This window comes from Diceros bicornis, chromosome 7 (assembly GCF_020826845.1).
Source record: "Diceros bicornis minor isolate mBicDic1 chromosome 7, mDicBic1.mat.cur, whole genome shotgun sequence".
Lineage (NCBI taxonomy): Eukaryota > Metazoa > Chordata > Mammalia > Perissodactyla > Rhinocerotidae > Diceros > Diceros bicornis.
The window spans coordinates 82,899,022-82,913,605 of NC_080746.1; the positions used below are offsets into that span (position 1 = coordinate 82,899,022).

Consider the following 14,584-nt stretch of genomic DNA (forward strand, 5'->3'; position numbering starts at 1 on the left):
ATGTGCGACGGAGGCCACCAGATATAAGGAGAATTTCTTAAAGAGGGAAGGAATCAGTGAGGAGTGAAAAGTCTCAGGTATCGTAGGACGGAAAACTGTGCAAACCTCTTGTAGTGAAGACAGCCTGGGTTCAAATCACAAGGCCTTGGGAAGATTCGTTTACTGCACTAAAGGCTGGTTTCCTCTCTCTAAAATTGGCGCTGACAAGGATCTAACGGCACAGCGTGTGGAAATGCTGAGCGCAGGGACAGGAACGTGGGGTCTTGGCGACCGACTCCAGTAGTCACTGTGGGCGCGACACCCGTAGCCTGTTGGCGCTCACGCTCCGGGGCGTGTCGACGGCATCTCAGTGCACCTGGCCTGTGATGATCCGCTTCAGCACTTTATCTCAGCCCTTGCACAGCGCCGCCCAGAAGAGCTTTCAGCCGATGGCAAAAGGGAATTGAATAAAAGTATCCTGGTTCTTTGCCTGTCAGGGAGGACAGCCCTGCGACATGATCTGTGCTGTCTCCCAGAGATCCCCGGCGAGACTGAACCTCAGTTGCTCACAGTGGTCACCTGCTCAAAAATGTACCTTTTATTGGCTTCCTTTCCTTCCATGTCTTACTTGCCACTTGTCTACCAGTGTTTAATAGAATCACTTCCTCAATACATGACCTGCATTCAATTCCTTGTCTCAGGATCTGCTTCTGAGGGAACACAACTTGACAGTGATATTTCTACCAAATATTATACAAGGGGACACTTTAAAATTGCTTGTGTGATGAGGTGTGTGCTCTTGTTGATGGGGACTCTTTCCCATCACATAAAGAACCCAGGATAGCCTGCTGGAGGATGAGACCAAGTCTAGCATAGACAAGCTGTCTCATCTGAGTTCTCCTAAACCAATGAGCCTCTAACCAACCCTCCAGCTGATGGCAGTCACATAGATAGCCCCAAGTGAGACCAGCAGAAGAACCTTATTGTCTTACTGGATCCCCCTGAGACCAGGCCACATTGCTGATGCACAGAATTGTGAGCAGATAAGATTGTTGTTTTAAGAAATTTATTTTGGGGTTGTCTTACACAGCAATAGATAACTGATCTAAAAATTGGTAACAGAAGTGGAGAAATGTTGTAACAAAACCCAAAATTATGTGGTATTGGCTTTGGGACTGGACGGCACATGAAGTCTGGGGAAGCAAAGGGGAAAATGTTCCTGAAACATGGAAAGGCCATGAGAAAACTGCTACGGGAATCTGGAAAAAGTCAATGGTTTTAACATCTCAGTTTAGTTCCACTAAGTTCAGTCAATTCAATCAAACTATAGAGACAGTATTGATAAGAAGATATGTGAAAAAAAAGGCACTGAATCGGAAGTAAGACTCCTTGACTTCCACTTTGAGCTTTGCCACTATCTCACTCTGTGGTCTAAGCCTCTAGTTTCTCGTCCGTGAACCAAAAGAGACTTTTCCAACTCTATAATTCTACATCTGAAAGAATGTATTCTCTTGTTCTTTCATTGTGATCACCCACTCATTCAACGGTCGTCTTTGGTGTGTGTAGAGCTATTACTAAGTCAAAAGTAAAGACGGAAGCTCCGCAGAAAAGTCGCACGCTTCATGCCTGCTTTACAAAGTACCGCAGGTCACATACACCGTCATTATGTCCGATTATTTTCAAAACCCCAAACCTGATCTAGCCCCACTCGTTTCCATCTCAGGAAACAGCGAGCCCACCTTTCACGTTGGTTCAAGCCCAGAAAACACGGAGCCACATCCTCTACTCCTCTCTTTCTCTCACTCCCCGCCTCTAATTCATGAAAGAATCCAGGCGCCTAATTCCCACTTTCAGAACATATCCACTTGCATCACTCCCTCTGTTGCCCCTCTAATACACCATCAACTCCTGCCCTGATTACAGCAACAGCCTCCTTGCTAGCCCCCTGCTTCGGCTGTCAAAACCCTATAATCGTTCTCAGCATCCAGCTGGAGTAACGCTCCTAAAACACACATCACGTCATGTCACTGCTCGGCCCAAACGCTGCAACGACCCTTCTCACCGGGAGTAAAAGCCAGTCCTTACGGTGACCTTACAACGGCCTCAGAATATTGGTTCAGACCTGTCACACCCTAAACATCCAGTTTACAACAAATACTTTGTAATATCATTTACCATACTGAAATAATATTCAATAGTATTATCTCATACCTACACATCTAATTTCTCAAAATTTAAATGTAATTACTAAAATGCCACAAATTTAATTTAAAGAAGAACTAAAAGGAAAACAATTTACAAAAAAATATATAATCTGTAATTTTATACTTCTAAACCACTATGAAAGAAGACATATTGAAGTAGTAGCCTGTGTTTTATTATAATGAAAAAGTTTGGATTAAAGAGAAGTAAATGGTTCAGAAACCATTTAGTTTAGGAAGCCCAAGAAAGAGAGAGCAGGTAGACACCAGCCTATAAACTAGTGCTAAGGGTAAATGATAGCAGGCTGGATTTATTCGTGTATGAAAGAGAATGAAGGAAATAACTTGAACTGAAGTGGAGATGTGATGGGACTAATTATAAACTGTCCAAGTGGAGATAATGAAAATGTATGATATTGCAAATGAGCTGGGCCTAATTTATAACTTCAGAGTGAGAACAATTCCTCATGCTCTGACATGGAACAGGATGGCGATAAAGTGGCACAGATGGCACCTCTCAGTCTTGAAATCCCACTGCCTATCAAAGTATTTAAATCAGTTGGCTGTTGTATAAAACCCACCCCAAAGCCCGCTGGCTTAAAAACCAAGGATCTAATATTTCCTGTAATTTTGAGGATTGGCTGGGTGATTCCTCTCCTGGTTTCCCCAGGGCTCTCGTGTGGCTGCAATCAACTAGAAGGTCAGCTGGCCGAGAAAGGCCTCACCCACACGCCTGGTACTTGGCATTGCTGTTGGCTGGGGGCCCTCTGTTTTCCTCTCTGTGTCCGCTCGTCCACCAGAATCCGGACAGCGAGACCAGCTTCCTGACGCGGCAGTATCAGGACAGCAGCCCCAGGGGACAAATGCAGAAGTTACAAGCCTCACAAGGCCTGGACCTCAACTTCACACATCACTCCTGCCACATTCCATCGGTCCAAGCAAGTCCCAAGGCCATCACAGCTTCAAGGGGAGGGAAAATAGACTCCACCTCTTCCAGTCTGTAGTACTTTCAAAGACCCCGGAAAGAATATCTCTGGATAGGTACCAGGGAATGGAGGATAAACACAGAAACATAAATTCAAGCTGCTACAGAGAAATTGAGTGGTATTAATTTGGGGATAGTAACAACAACAAGAACAACAACAATCATAATAATAACACAAAACTCTTATGTGGCATTTCCCATTTGCCAGGCCCTGTTAAAAGTATTTGCACATCACACCTCATTTACTCCTCACAGACCTCCTTTGAGATTGGCGCTCTTATTATCACTAGTTTATATACATAAAAATCAGGTTCAGAGAAGTTAAGTAATTTTCCCAAAGCTGCACAGCTGGTGAGTGGCAGAGCTAGTGTTCAAAGCCAAGTGCCTGAGTCTTGAGTCCAGGCTTTGAGCCCCACTCTGCCAATTCTCATAAAGCAAGAGGCAACCCCAGAATAACCTCGTGTGTACTCCACTCAATCTGGAGTTCTTATTATTGGGGTACTAAAAATTTAAAACTATGTAGAAGGCGACAAACGTCGTGAATTAAATGTAATGAAATCCCTGCATTTTCTAGATCTGTACTAGTTTAATGGTTAACAGGGAAGCTTGAATCGCCTAGTTACACATCTGCAGTTGGTTTCAAGCAGTAACTGACCACTTGACTAAAACCAACTACAGCTAAGTCTGGATTGAGGAGCACATACGGCATGAACAGATTACTGTAATTGCAAGGCAATGTTTTTATTCCATTTGAATTTGGGGAAAACATACTAATTTATAGTGTGTGTGTCTAACTTCTTATTTTAAAAAGTTAATATTGTTACTTAGTAAAGTATTACGAATTCATATTTGCAGTGGGTTTTGAGCACAAGGCATTAAGAAATCCTTAAGCACACGGTACGATTATCTATTGCAGATGTGTGTCTTACCTACTGTGAGACATCTACTGTCCCTCACTCCAGTCGTGCCCCCATCACTGGGACAACCAAAGTGCCCCATAAATATCCACAGCACTCCCTCTGTCTGACGCTACACCCACTGGAGCTGCTCCTCCAAGTAACAGGGCCCTCCCACCTCCCCTCCTTCCTCCTCCTCCCCTCCCTCCATCTTCTCCAAGCACACTGATTTCTCTGCCGTCCTTCAAACGTGCTGCTCACATGCCCCTTTCAGGGCCTTTGCATCTGCGGCCCCTTCAGCCTGCGGTGTCTTCCCTTGTAAGCTGCAATTGCCTACTTTCTCCAGGTCTCCACTGAACTGCCTACTAGCCTTGAAGTCTCCCTTAACCACCCCAGTGTGAATTATCAACATTCTCCACCCAAATCAGCGTCCCTTCCCTGTCCCTTATCCGCTCACTTTTTCTGTACCGTATTTAGTAGTCAGGACAGCATAGCACAGGGATTCAGCATGTGACCTCTAAAGTTAGACTCCTCGCTTTGAAAAACTGCCACCTGCTAGGAGTGTGACACTCAGCAAACCTGTGTGCCTCAGGTTTCTAGTCTGTTAAATAGGGACGACAATAATAGTACCTACCTAAAAAGGTGATTTTAAGGCCAAATGAGCTGAGACACGTAGAGTACTCAGAGCAGTGCTCAGCACACAGTTAAATAGCATATAAATTTCAGTTATTCTTGTCTTACATGGTGCGTTTGTTGACTGCCCTTCTCTGCTCTATAGTAAGCTGCATGAGGGCAGGGACTTGGTTCAACGCCTTATCTCCAGGGCCTTGAGTGTGCTTCGGACATAGTAGCTGTTTAATGAGTGTTTATCAAATGGATGGTTAGGCATAAAAATGATTTTCCACATTTGAGTAGTTTTTTATAATTTAAAAAGCTTTTTCACATTTAGCTAAGGCTTTGTGAAAAAAGACAGTTGTTATTTTCTGTGTGGAAACTGGGGCTGGTAAACGTTAAAAACTTGCACGAAGTCATCCTATTGTTAAGCAATGGACTTGGAAATGGAATTCCTGTTTCCTGACTCTAAGTTCTCTCTCTCCTCTCTCTCTCTCCCTCTCTCTCCCTTTCTCTCTCTCTCTCTCTGTCTCTCTCTCTCTCTCTCCCCCTCTCTCTCTCTCATTGTTACTTAGGCGTTTCCTTTTTAAATGCTAGCAGTGCCTTTGGGAGTCAAACTTGAACAGCAAAATGGAAAAACCTAGGATATATTTGTATTTTCTGAAGTATACTTATGAGCAACAGGGACATGTGCATATATACTTTAGGATGAAACATAACTCTAGTCATTTTCTCTTGAATCTACATCCCAGGTGGTAGCTGTGGTCTGACCCCTTCCTTATTACGTTCCCCGGTGGCAGGGGGAGGTTGATGTTAGATATCTGGGATATGATCGTCTGTGGAATCATAAGTTTTAAAACTTTCTAAAAAGTGTTCATTTGCCTAAATGGGTTTTGAAATCTAGAGTAATCCTTTAAAATCATTTAGCTTACAGAATTAAAAGACAAAATAGGTCTGTTAAGAGTCCTCTGCTGTGACTTAGTAGGGGTGATATTGGATAAGGAAAATAAACACCTTTTTCACAGAAACTGATTTATGATCACACTTAAATATCAGACATGCAAATTCAATGTTTAGCATGATATTTTTCTTGGGAATTATTGCAAAATCAAAACACCACTGCCTCATTTTCGTCTCATTAAAATAATTCCCGTATAATTTAGCAATTCCTTCCCATTAAAATATTTTCTAATTTTTCAAAAACATTACCATTTCCCCACTAAAAATTGGAGCATGGTAATAATTTACATTAAAGTGTTCAGCTCTACTGTCTGATGGAAAGGGATACAGACCAAATGGGTTCTCAGTGGACTTTATCCATTATACAGTCTTGGCCAAGTCATTTATCTGTATTTCTGTTTTCTTAAATGACAACTTATGACAATGAAAATGACAATCTTCATGGTATATGTTCCGCGTGCTTTTCAGAATAATGAAGTTAAAAGTATAAATAGTGACTTCAGCTCTCTTTCCCTGAGAATCTCCTACAAGTTAGGCAATGCATTAGGTGTTTGCAGACAGGTTCTCATTTAATCACTGAAATACCCTCATGGGGTTGACTTCACACATCCAGTCTACAGGTGCGAAAACAGGTGTGCGTAGCCAAAGCTTAAGATTTTCCCAATGACAGTGAAACGTTTTTTTCCCATGACACATAATGGTCCTGAAAATAAGTGAGTGTTATTCAGCTACCATCTGTTGTCATCAGGAGGTTGTGCATTATTACAGAAAAAAAAAAAAAAAAAGAATAACAAAAAATGTTCAAGTGGAGAGAAAATAGTAACTCCTCCTAAAGTAAGAAGAAGAGAGTAGTGGTCTTACCTCATAAGTGCTGGTGATGCCGGATCTATAGAACACGGGGAGAAAGAGCTCTGATGTGAAGATGATGACAAAAGTATACGCAATGAAGAAGACGGCGAAGGAGGCCCCGAAGCGGTAGACGTCGGATGGGGTCCCCAGGACAGTGACAGCTGACATGAAGCTGGCCGTCAGAGACAAAGCCACGGGGCCAAAGCTCATTTGCCTTCCCCCGACCAGGAACTCCCTTGAAGTTGCCTTTTTTCGTTCCTTAATAGCAAAGAACACCCCAATCCCAGAGGAGATGATAAAGAGGGCTGCAAATACGACATAATCCCAAACTACAAAGTTCTTCGCCTCCATGCTGGGAAGGATGGCACCAGAGGATTGCTTTCAACCAGGTTTCAGGGGAAAGTTCTTTCCAGAAGCAAAGTTCAGTGCAGCAGATGCTCTGTGGAGAGAGGAGGCTGTGATTCTCTGAGGAGATGGATGACCAGAGACACTTGTGTGGGTCTTCAGCACCGAGTTGTATTCAGGGAAGATTGCAGACGTTGACTACAAAGTGGTACTGGTGCCAACGGATGAGAACTTGGAATCTGACCCTGGCCAGGAGCTGTCTGTTCCTCTATTAAAGCATATGCCACAGAGAAGGAATTCAGATGTGTTCTGAAATTAATGCACCGGGGGTGGAATGGACTCACCAGATAACATGCGCTTTTATCTCCTGGATTGTTTTGACTTAAGGTTAAACATTACTGGGAAACATGGAAGTGATACAAGTTGACCACCTCAGCATTTTCAATGAGTGGAATGGAATCTGTAAAATGCAAACACAACCCTTAGTGGTGTCTTTCTCTGGAGTAAGGGAGGGCGGAGGATGTGTACCTGAAATTGCCTGAGGCAGTGGGTGTGGAGGGAAAGGAGCAAAGAACTAGGAATCAGGAGACCTTTGCTCACATTGGCTCAACTGTAAGTGAGCCGTGATATTGCTGACAAGTATTTAACTTTTCTGAGCTTCATCTGGAACAGGGGGATAATAAGACCTTACAGGGTTATTATGAGTTTTTAAGTATCTCAAACTTTCTGACACTCTTTTTCCTGATCTGTAAAATGAAAGCTAGTAATATCTACCTCATTGGCTATTATTTGTGTCTACAATGGAGCACTCCTAACCATAATAGTCAGTTCCCTCTTGACTCCAGGCCTTAGAAAATGGATTTACCAACAATTAATAAATTGTTTGTAGTCCTCAGTTTTATCTCGTCTGTCTCTCCTTCTTTTTGACTACTTTATGACATTTGTCCCCAGAGGCTAAGTCAGAGTTAGGAACAGGACAAATGAGAGAAGAAAGGTGAAAATCCAGTAACAGATTCCTGTTTCTGCTCTGGTTAGCGTCTCTGTGGATGGTTCTGAAGAACCCTCGGCAAGCCTTTGGGGGACAATTTCTCTATTTTGTTCATGCTTCTCCTCCCTTCTCAGCGGTCTTCCCTGACCCCACCTCTACAAAGCCTGTCTATTCCACAAGGTCTAGTTCATGTCTCCTATGCTCTGTGGAGCCTGCCCTGACACACACCTCCTGCCCCTCTAACTCCTGTAGGAAGCAGCCTCCCTGGGTTCTCATTCAGTTCTCTGCAATGTCCTCACCTGGTTTAAAGAACCTCTCCATGTGTGTCTGTATGAGTCAGTCTGTGTGTTGTAGCTCACCAACTTCTTGAAGACAGAGGCACAAAGCCTGGTCCATAGCGCCCAATAAAGAGTAGCCATTGTAGAAAATAAGGAAATAATCAAAAGAGCTAAAGAAGAAGACATAAATTATCCATAATGCCCAAGACCAGAAACATTTTCTGTCAAACAAAGGAAACTCTAATTTTGCCATTGACGTCTTGATAACTGTATAAATCTTTGATTACTTGTTTGGTCTGGATACCATCTGCACTCCCTACTTTGCTCCATCAATTTGAATTAGGCCACAGGAAGCTCTGCTGGCTGAAATATACATGTAGTTACAAATAAATACACAAAGACTCTGCCAGGAGCTACCTGTGTCCTGTTGTTAAAATTCCTCCTCCAAGTTTGCAGACTTGATACGATCAGTGTTCATGGAAAACTGGGTCTTTAATATTTTTACCTTAACCTAGGCTTTTAATTATTCTTATCATAAGGTATTCTAATTGTATAACAGTTTTTTATTTGTAATGGTCTCAGCAGAAAATCAGAACTCTGGCTTTTGGAGACTTGACAACTTTACACTTTATATTAACACCACCTAAGTGTTAATATTCAATCCACAGGCATGTTAACAACTTGTACAAGTCAGGTGAATATTGGTTCAAAACACCACCATTACATCTATGAGGTCCCGAGGTTAAACAGCAGGAGCTTATAGCTGAAGAGTTGACGAGTCTTTCTGGTTTTAATTAACCTTTGTCACGAAACAGTATTGTCTACATATCTTCATTAGTCTTGGATTTCAAGATGGTGGGGAAGCAGAATGGTTAATGGTTTGATATGTGAAGGAAATTTCATGCCTTTCATAGTAAGGTATTCCTTGCTTCTAACATTACGCAGCACAGCATCAATTTACTGGCACAGTATCAATTTATTAATTTAATTCTCAGTAATTTTCTATTTCTTTACCCCTTCCTCCTTTTGGTAACATTCAAACTCTTTACCTCTTTCTCATTTGAGCTCACTCTATGCAAGGTCCATGCTGATCATAAGGCATAGCCTCCACTTATTAGTAACTTTTCAGAGAAAGCAAAAGAACTAGCACATTCAATTAGAAAGTACATCCTTATATCAGAAATATTAACATGGGGGAAAAGGCGGAAATGTGCTTCTCTGATCTGAAGAAATCCCGGCATCTCCTGCACCCTCCTGCAGATGCCCCAAATGCCACCATGTGTACTTTATGCCTCTAGTGTAAGGCCGGGACCTTTGCTAGAATATAAAATCTTGTCACCTGCCACACACACACTCCCCTAACAAGGCCCCACCATCCAATTACTCACCGCCTAATAGGTTAGACTTGCAGTTGTTATCATTAATAGTCTCTGTTGTGTAAAATGGTTCTGCACCTCACGTGGGGCAAGTTATAAACAGGAAAGAGGAAGAGAGTCTGAGGACATTGAACGCTACCAAAGGGAGGGAAGCAAAGAACTAGAAGAATAGAGAACTGGAAAAGACAGAGCATCCGAAGGAAAGACACCATTGTTACGATGTTGCTAACAGCAGACTGTGAACACCATGTTTATTATGGCCCGGGATGGAAAGGAGGGAAATAAGCACTGACTGGCCTCCGCCTTTGTGAGACCGCACTATCACTAGATTACCTTCTTCTCTCATCTGCTCTAAAAGCCAGTGGAGCCAGAGTAGAGAAGTGGATAAAATGGCTGTTTTGTTTTGTTTTGTTTTGATTCTAAATAGGGAAGTGGCAAGATCAGAACTGTGCCTCAGAAAGATTAATCTACTCTAGTAATTTTACATGATGAAATTTTTTTAATCCAGTGGACTTCATCAAAGATGGCTCCAAGAACTCCCCACAATGTGAGTGAGCTGCTTAACTCCGGTAATGACAGCAGTCCCCCCTAGAGTTCTTCTCTCAGTGAGCATGTCCACCAAACAAGTCCCTAGGAGACAAACTGGGGACACCAAGTGACAGCTGAACAGAAATTGTTGCTTTTTTTTCAAACTGCAAAGGGACTATAGCCATTTCTGCCTTTCAAGGGGAATTGAATAATTCCTCTCCTGAAGAAGATAATTCTATATACTGCTTACTTCTGCTTACAGAGACTGATGAGAAAGGGACCATATCCAAGCATTTTATCAGGAAAGAGAAAAACTGCAAATCCAGAGTTTCTGCTCCTCCTTTGAGTTGCAGAAGACATGGCCCACACAGAGGTCTCTTCATTGGCTGGGTTTTTTTGTTGTTATTGTTGAGGAAGATTCACCCTGAGCTAACATCTGTTGCCAATCTTCTTCTATTTTGTATGTGGGCCGCCGCCACAGCATGGCCACCAACAAGTGGTGTAGATCTGCTCCCGGGAACCAAACATGGGCCCCTGAAGCAGAATATGCTGAACTTAACCACTAAGCCACTGGGGCCAGCCCTGGTGTTTTCATGAATATAGAAGGGCAGGTCCAAGGAGAAAGTGGAGAAGAAACAGAACTCTGCTTGCAGATCAACAGGCCATTTTTTTTTTTCCATTGGTGGGAATGGTGTTGGAGACTTGGCACAGGAGTGAAGACAAGGAAATGGTACAAGAATCTGGCTGGAGGCAGGGACCTTTCTCAAAACTGAGGAGAATGTCCCATTGTAAGGGAAAGCCACAGGAATTTTTTTTTTTTTTTTTTTTTTTTTTTTTGTGAGGAGATCAGCCCTGAGCTAACATCCGCCAATCCTCCTCTTTTTTTGCTGAGGAAGACGGCCCTGGGCTAACATCGGTGCCTATCTTCCTCCACTTTATATGGGACGCCGCCACAGCATGGCTTACCAAGCAGTACTTCGGTGCGCGCCCGGGATCCGAACCAGCGAACCCCGGGCCACCGCAGCGGAGCGCGCGCACTTAACCGCTTGCGCCACCGGGCCGGCCCCAAAAGCCACAGGAATTTTGACAATGGAAATAATTAATATGAAATGTTAAAAAATGTTTTCCAGCTTTATTGAAATATGTGACATATAACACTGTGTAAGTTTAAGGTGTACAATATGATGATATGATACACTTACATATTGCAAAATGATTACCACAATAGGGTTAGTTAATACCTCCATCACCTCAAGTAATTACCTTTCTGGGGGGTGGGGGTGAGTGAGAACACTAAAGATCTACTGTCTTAAGATAAACAAATGCAGCAGTAAAGAGAACATGTTAGTGATTACCAGAGGAGAAGAGGGTGAGAGGGTGGGAGAAGGGTAAAGGGGCACATATGTATGACAGATAATAACTAGACCATTGGTGGTGAGCACAATGTAGTCTATACAGAAACTGATATATGATAATGTACGCCTGAAATTACACAATATTATAAACCATTATGACCTCAACAAAATAATTTTTTAAAAAAGATCTACTCTCGGGGCCGGCCCGGTGGCACAAGCGGTTAAGTGCGCGCGCTCCGCTGCGGCGGCCCGGGGTTCGCTGGTTGGGATCCCGGGCGCGCACCGACGCACTGCTTGGCAAGCCATGCTGTGGTGGCGTCCCATATAGAGTGGAGGAGGATGGGCACAGATGTTGGCCCAGGGCGGTCTTCCTCAGCAAAAAAAGAGGAGGATTGGCGGATGTTAGCACAGGGCTGATCTCCTCACAAAAAAAAAAAAAAAAAAAAGATCTACTCTCTTAGCAATTTTCAAGTATATAATACAGTATTAACTCTAGTCACTATGCCATACAATAGATCCCCAGATAAATGTTAAATTTTTGTCTTGTTGTGCTGCAGTGTAATTCCCTTCTTTACCCCAATCTTTAGGGAAAACCTGCTATATCACTGGTATTGTATTGGTGTTTTATCATTAAATTAAAGGGAAAGAAGATTGTGTTCATCTTTGGGCTCAAAATGGGGGATGAGGAAGGAAAACTGTTGTAGGAATTAAGACACATAGTGGACATTGAGAATCCAGAAGAAACAAAAGTTGGAGAAAGACCTTTTGAGATTCTTTATGTTCTTTCAGGTTGAAGTGGGGAAGATCGCTTGGTGTCCTATTCTATCAAAGTCAGGAGACTGAGCCTTATTGTCTTTTGTATCTTGTCTTTCCAGTCTTACCCTTTCTTTCTTTCTTCCTTCCTTCCTTCCTTTCTTTCTTTCTCTTTCTTTCTTTCTTCCTTCCTTCCTTCCTTATTTCTTTCTTTCTTTCTCTTTCCTCCCTCCCTCCCTCCCTCCTTCCTTCTTTCTCTCTTTAAAAGGAAGTGTGATCTGAGAAGGCTGGAGGATTTGAGGCACCCAGGAGTTGACACTTGAATGTCATTCATATACTCTCACTAGAAAAATGTTTTTTCCTCAAGCCCTGGTGTGATAGAATGGAAAACACCCTTTACCTGCAACAAGACAACAAGTCTCTTTCTCCACTCTCTCACTAAGCCATCTTGTGATTTTGGATATGCTACTAACTTCTCTGGTTCTTTTCTACCACATTTGTAAAAATTATGGTATATCATATTAATAACTAGATACTTAGATTAATGTGAGTAACTAATCACCTTTTCAAGTCTGCTCAAATGTCACTTTCCTTGACCAATCTATTTAAATTACAAACAACCACATTTCAACTCTGGCTTTTCTACTCTTATTTTCTCTCCATAAAATGTATCCTCTACTAATATACTGTATAATGTTTTAAAAGTTGACATCCCTCCACTAGAATGTAGCCTCTCAAGGACTTTGTCTATTTTGTTCTCCAAGGTACTTACGGTGCCTAGAAGTTTCTGCCCCATAGTTGACACTCAGCAAATTAAACTAAATTATATGAATTCTATGGATGCGGTCCCTCCATCTTTATAAGCCATGTTTGATTCCTGCTTCACTGGGAATAAAGAGAAAACTAACAGAAAAATTTCAAGCTTTTTTAAAAAGCTGAAATATTTGTCTATCTTCAAACACATTTTCCATGCAAATAAATAAAAACTGAAATTTAGATTCCTTCCTATCAGATTCCCAGAGTTCATTGTAGCCATAGTTAAAATGTTACTGTAGTTAAATGTTAATGTTACTTTAGTTAAAACTGTTTTCGCTCATTCTACATACACTTAACAAATGTGAAGAGAAGGTGACTCAAAACTTTAAGAGGCAAATTTCAAAGTCTGGCAGAGAAAGTTATTTAATATTAAAACAGACTAATGGCAGCACATGTCTACAGTAAACAAGTGGAACATTTAAAAGGAATATCCAGTTGGGAGGGCAACGGAGCACGAGAATCAGGTCCTTCACTGACTCTCCTGGGCACTGAACAGCCCCCCATTATAGAACAGCAGGGGGTAACCCCCAGCATGCTCAATTATGGGCTTGATTTTGCTAAACAAGCACAAAGGGAAAGAATTTCTTGTTTGGTTCAGGCTTCTAGGCATTAAAATAGAACTTTTAAACAAGCTTCAAAAGGGGAGAGAATCTGCTCTGGGCCTGACACTTTCATATATCATACCCTTTTGGTCCTTATACGGCTATCAAAATCTGTAAAAATGATAGTCCCATTTTACAAATGAAAAAAAAAATACACATAAAAGTGCTTTATCTAAGGTCAAGATCAAGGTCATGCAGCTGCTAAATGGTGGTTTTAGACTCAAGTCTAGCCTGGGTGACTCCAAAATCTATGCTTTCTCTACTGAGCATTTCTTAAACAAAGACAGTTTCAGCTTCCTCACTTTTCCAGCTTTGATGAGAGACTTTTCAAAACTAATAGAGAAAAATCTAGGTTTATCTATCCTGTCCACCGGAACACTGATAATCAACACATCTCCAGTGGAATAGAGCCGTGATAACCAAGGCTCCTTGTGTGGGTCTTGTGATATTGTCACATTCTCAAGTACCTTATAAATAAACAAGTAAAATTTCAATTGAATTCAAGCAAGTTTTAATATTAAGTGATTTTCATTATTCAGATTCTTTGGAAATGGACTCCCACACGCAGTATAGTTGGCAAGCTCAGATGCAGTTTTGTCAGTTACCATGGAAACTCTGTGGTTCCTCATTTCCTATCAATACCAGTGTTCCTCCTGCCACCCCTGCCATCACTAGCTTCCACCAGGAATGGATGACTTTTGTATGTTTCCTAAATTGAAATTTACTGAATATTTGTCATCACTGGGAATATATAAATAAATGCGTCCCAGCCCCAAAGGCAACATCAAAAGAAAACTTCGCAAAAATGTGTTGTGCAATGGTAACTACAACATACAGTTTTTCCAGTAGTGGCTCATCTGAAGCCATGCTTGGGATGGTTATGTTCTTGAGTGTTTAGTGACAAATCAAAGACATCATTGTTCTCCTTCATAAGAGATCAAGATGGTAACAATGGAGGTCCATCCACACTGGTCACAGGTCACTCACACTCCCTCAAGTGCTGGGTCTCTTGGAAGTGTGTGTGTCTTTTGGAAGTCTGTTCTAAGAAATAATTCTTAGAA

At 42.0% G+C, this 14,584-nt stretch overlaps 1 protein-coding gene across 1 annotated transcript in view; it reads right to left on the minus strand.

Moving 5' to 3' along the window:
• Positions 1-6,833, minus strand: part of SLC5A12 (solute carrier family 5 member 12) — a 49,229-nt gene extending 42,396 nt beyond the window's left edge. The window contains exon 1 of the mRNA XM_058544706.1: positions 6,495-6,833. Coding sequence (XP_058400689.1) covers positions 6,495-6,833 — 339 coding nt within the window. The remainder of the gene's footprint in view (positions 1-6,494) is intronic.
• Positions 6,834-14,584: the final 7,751 nt, after the last annotated feature.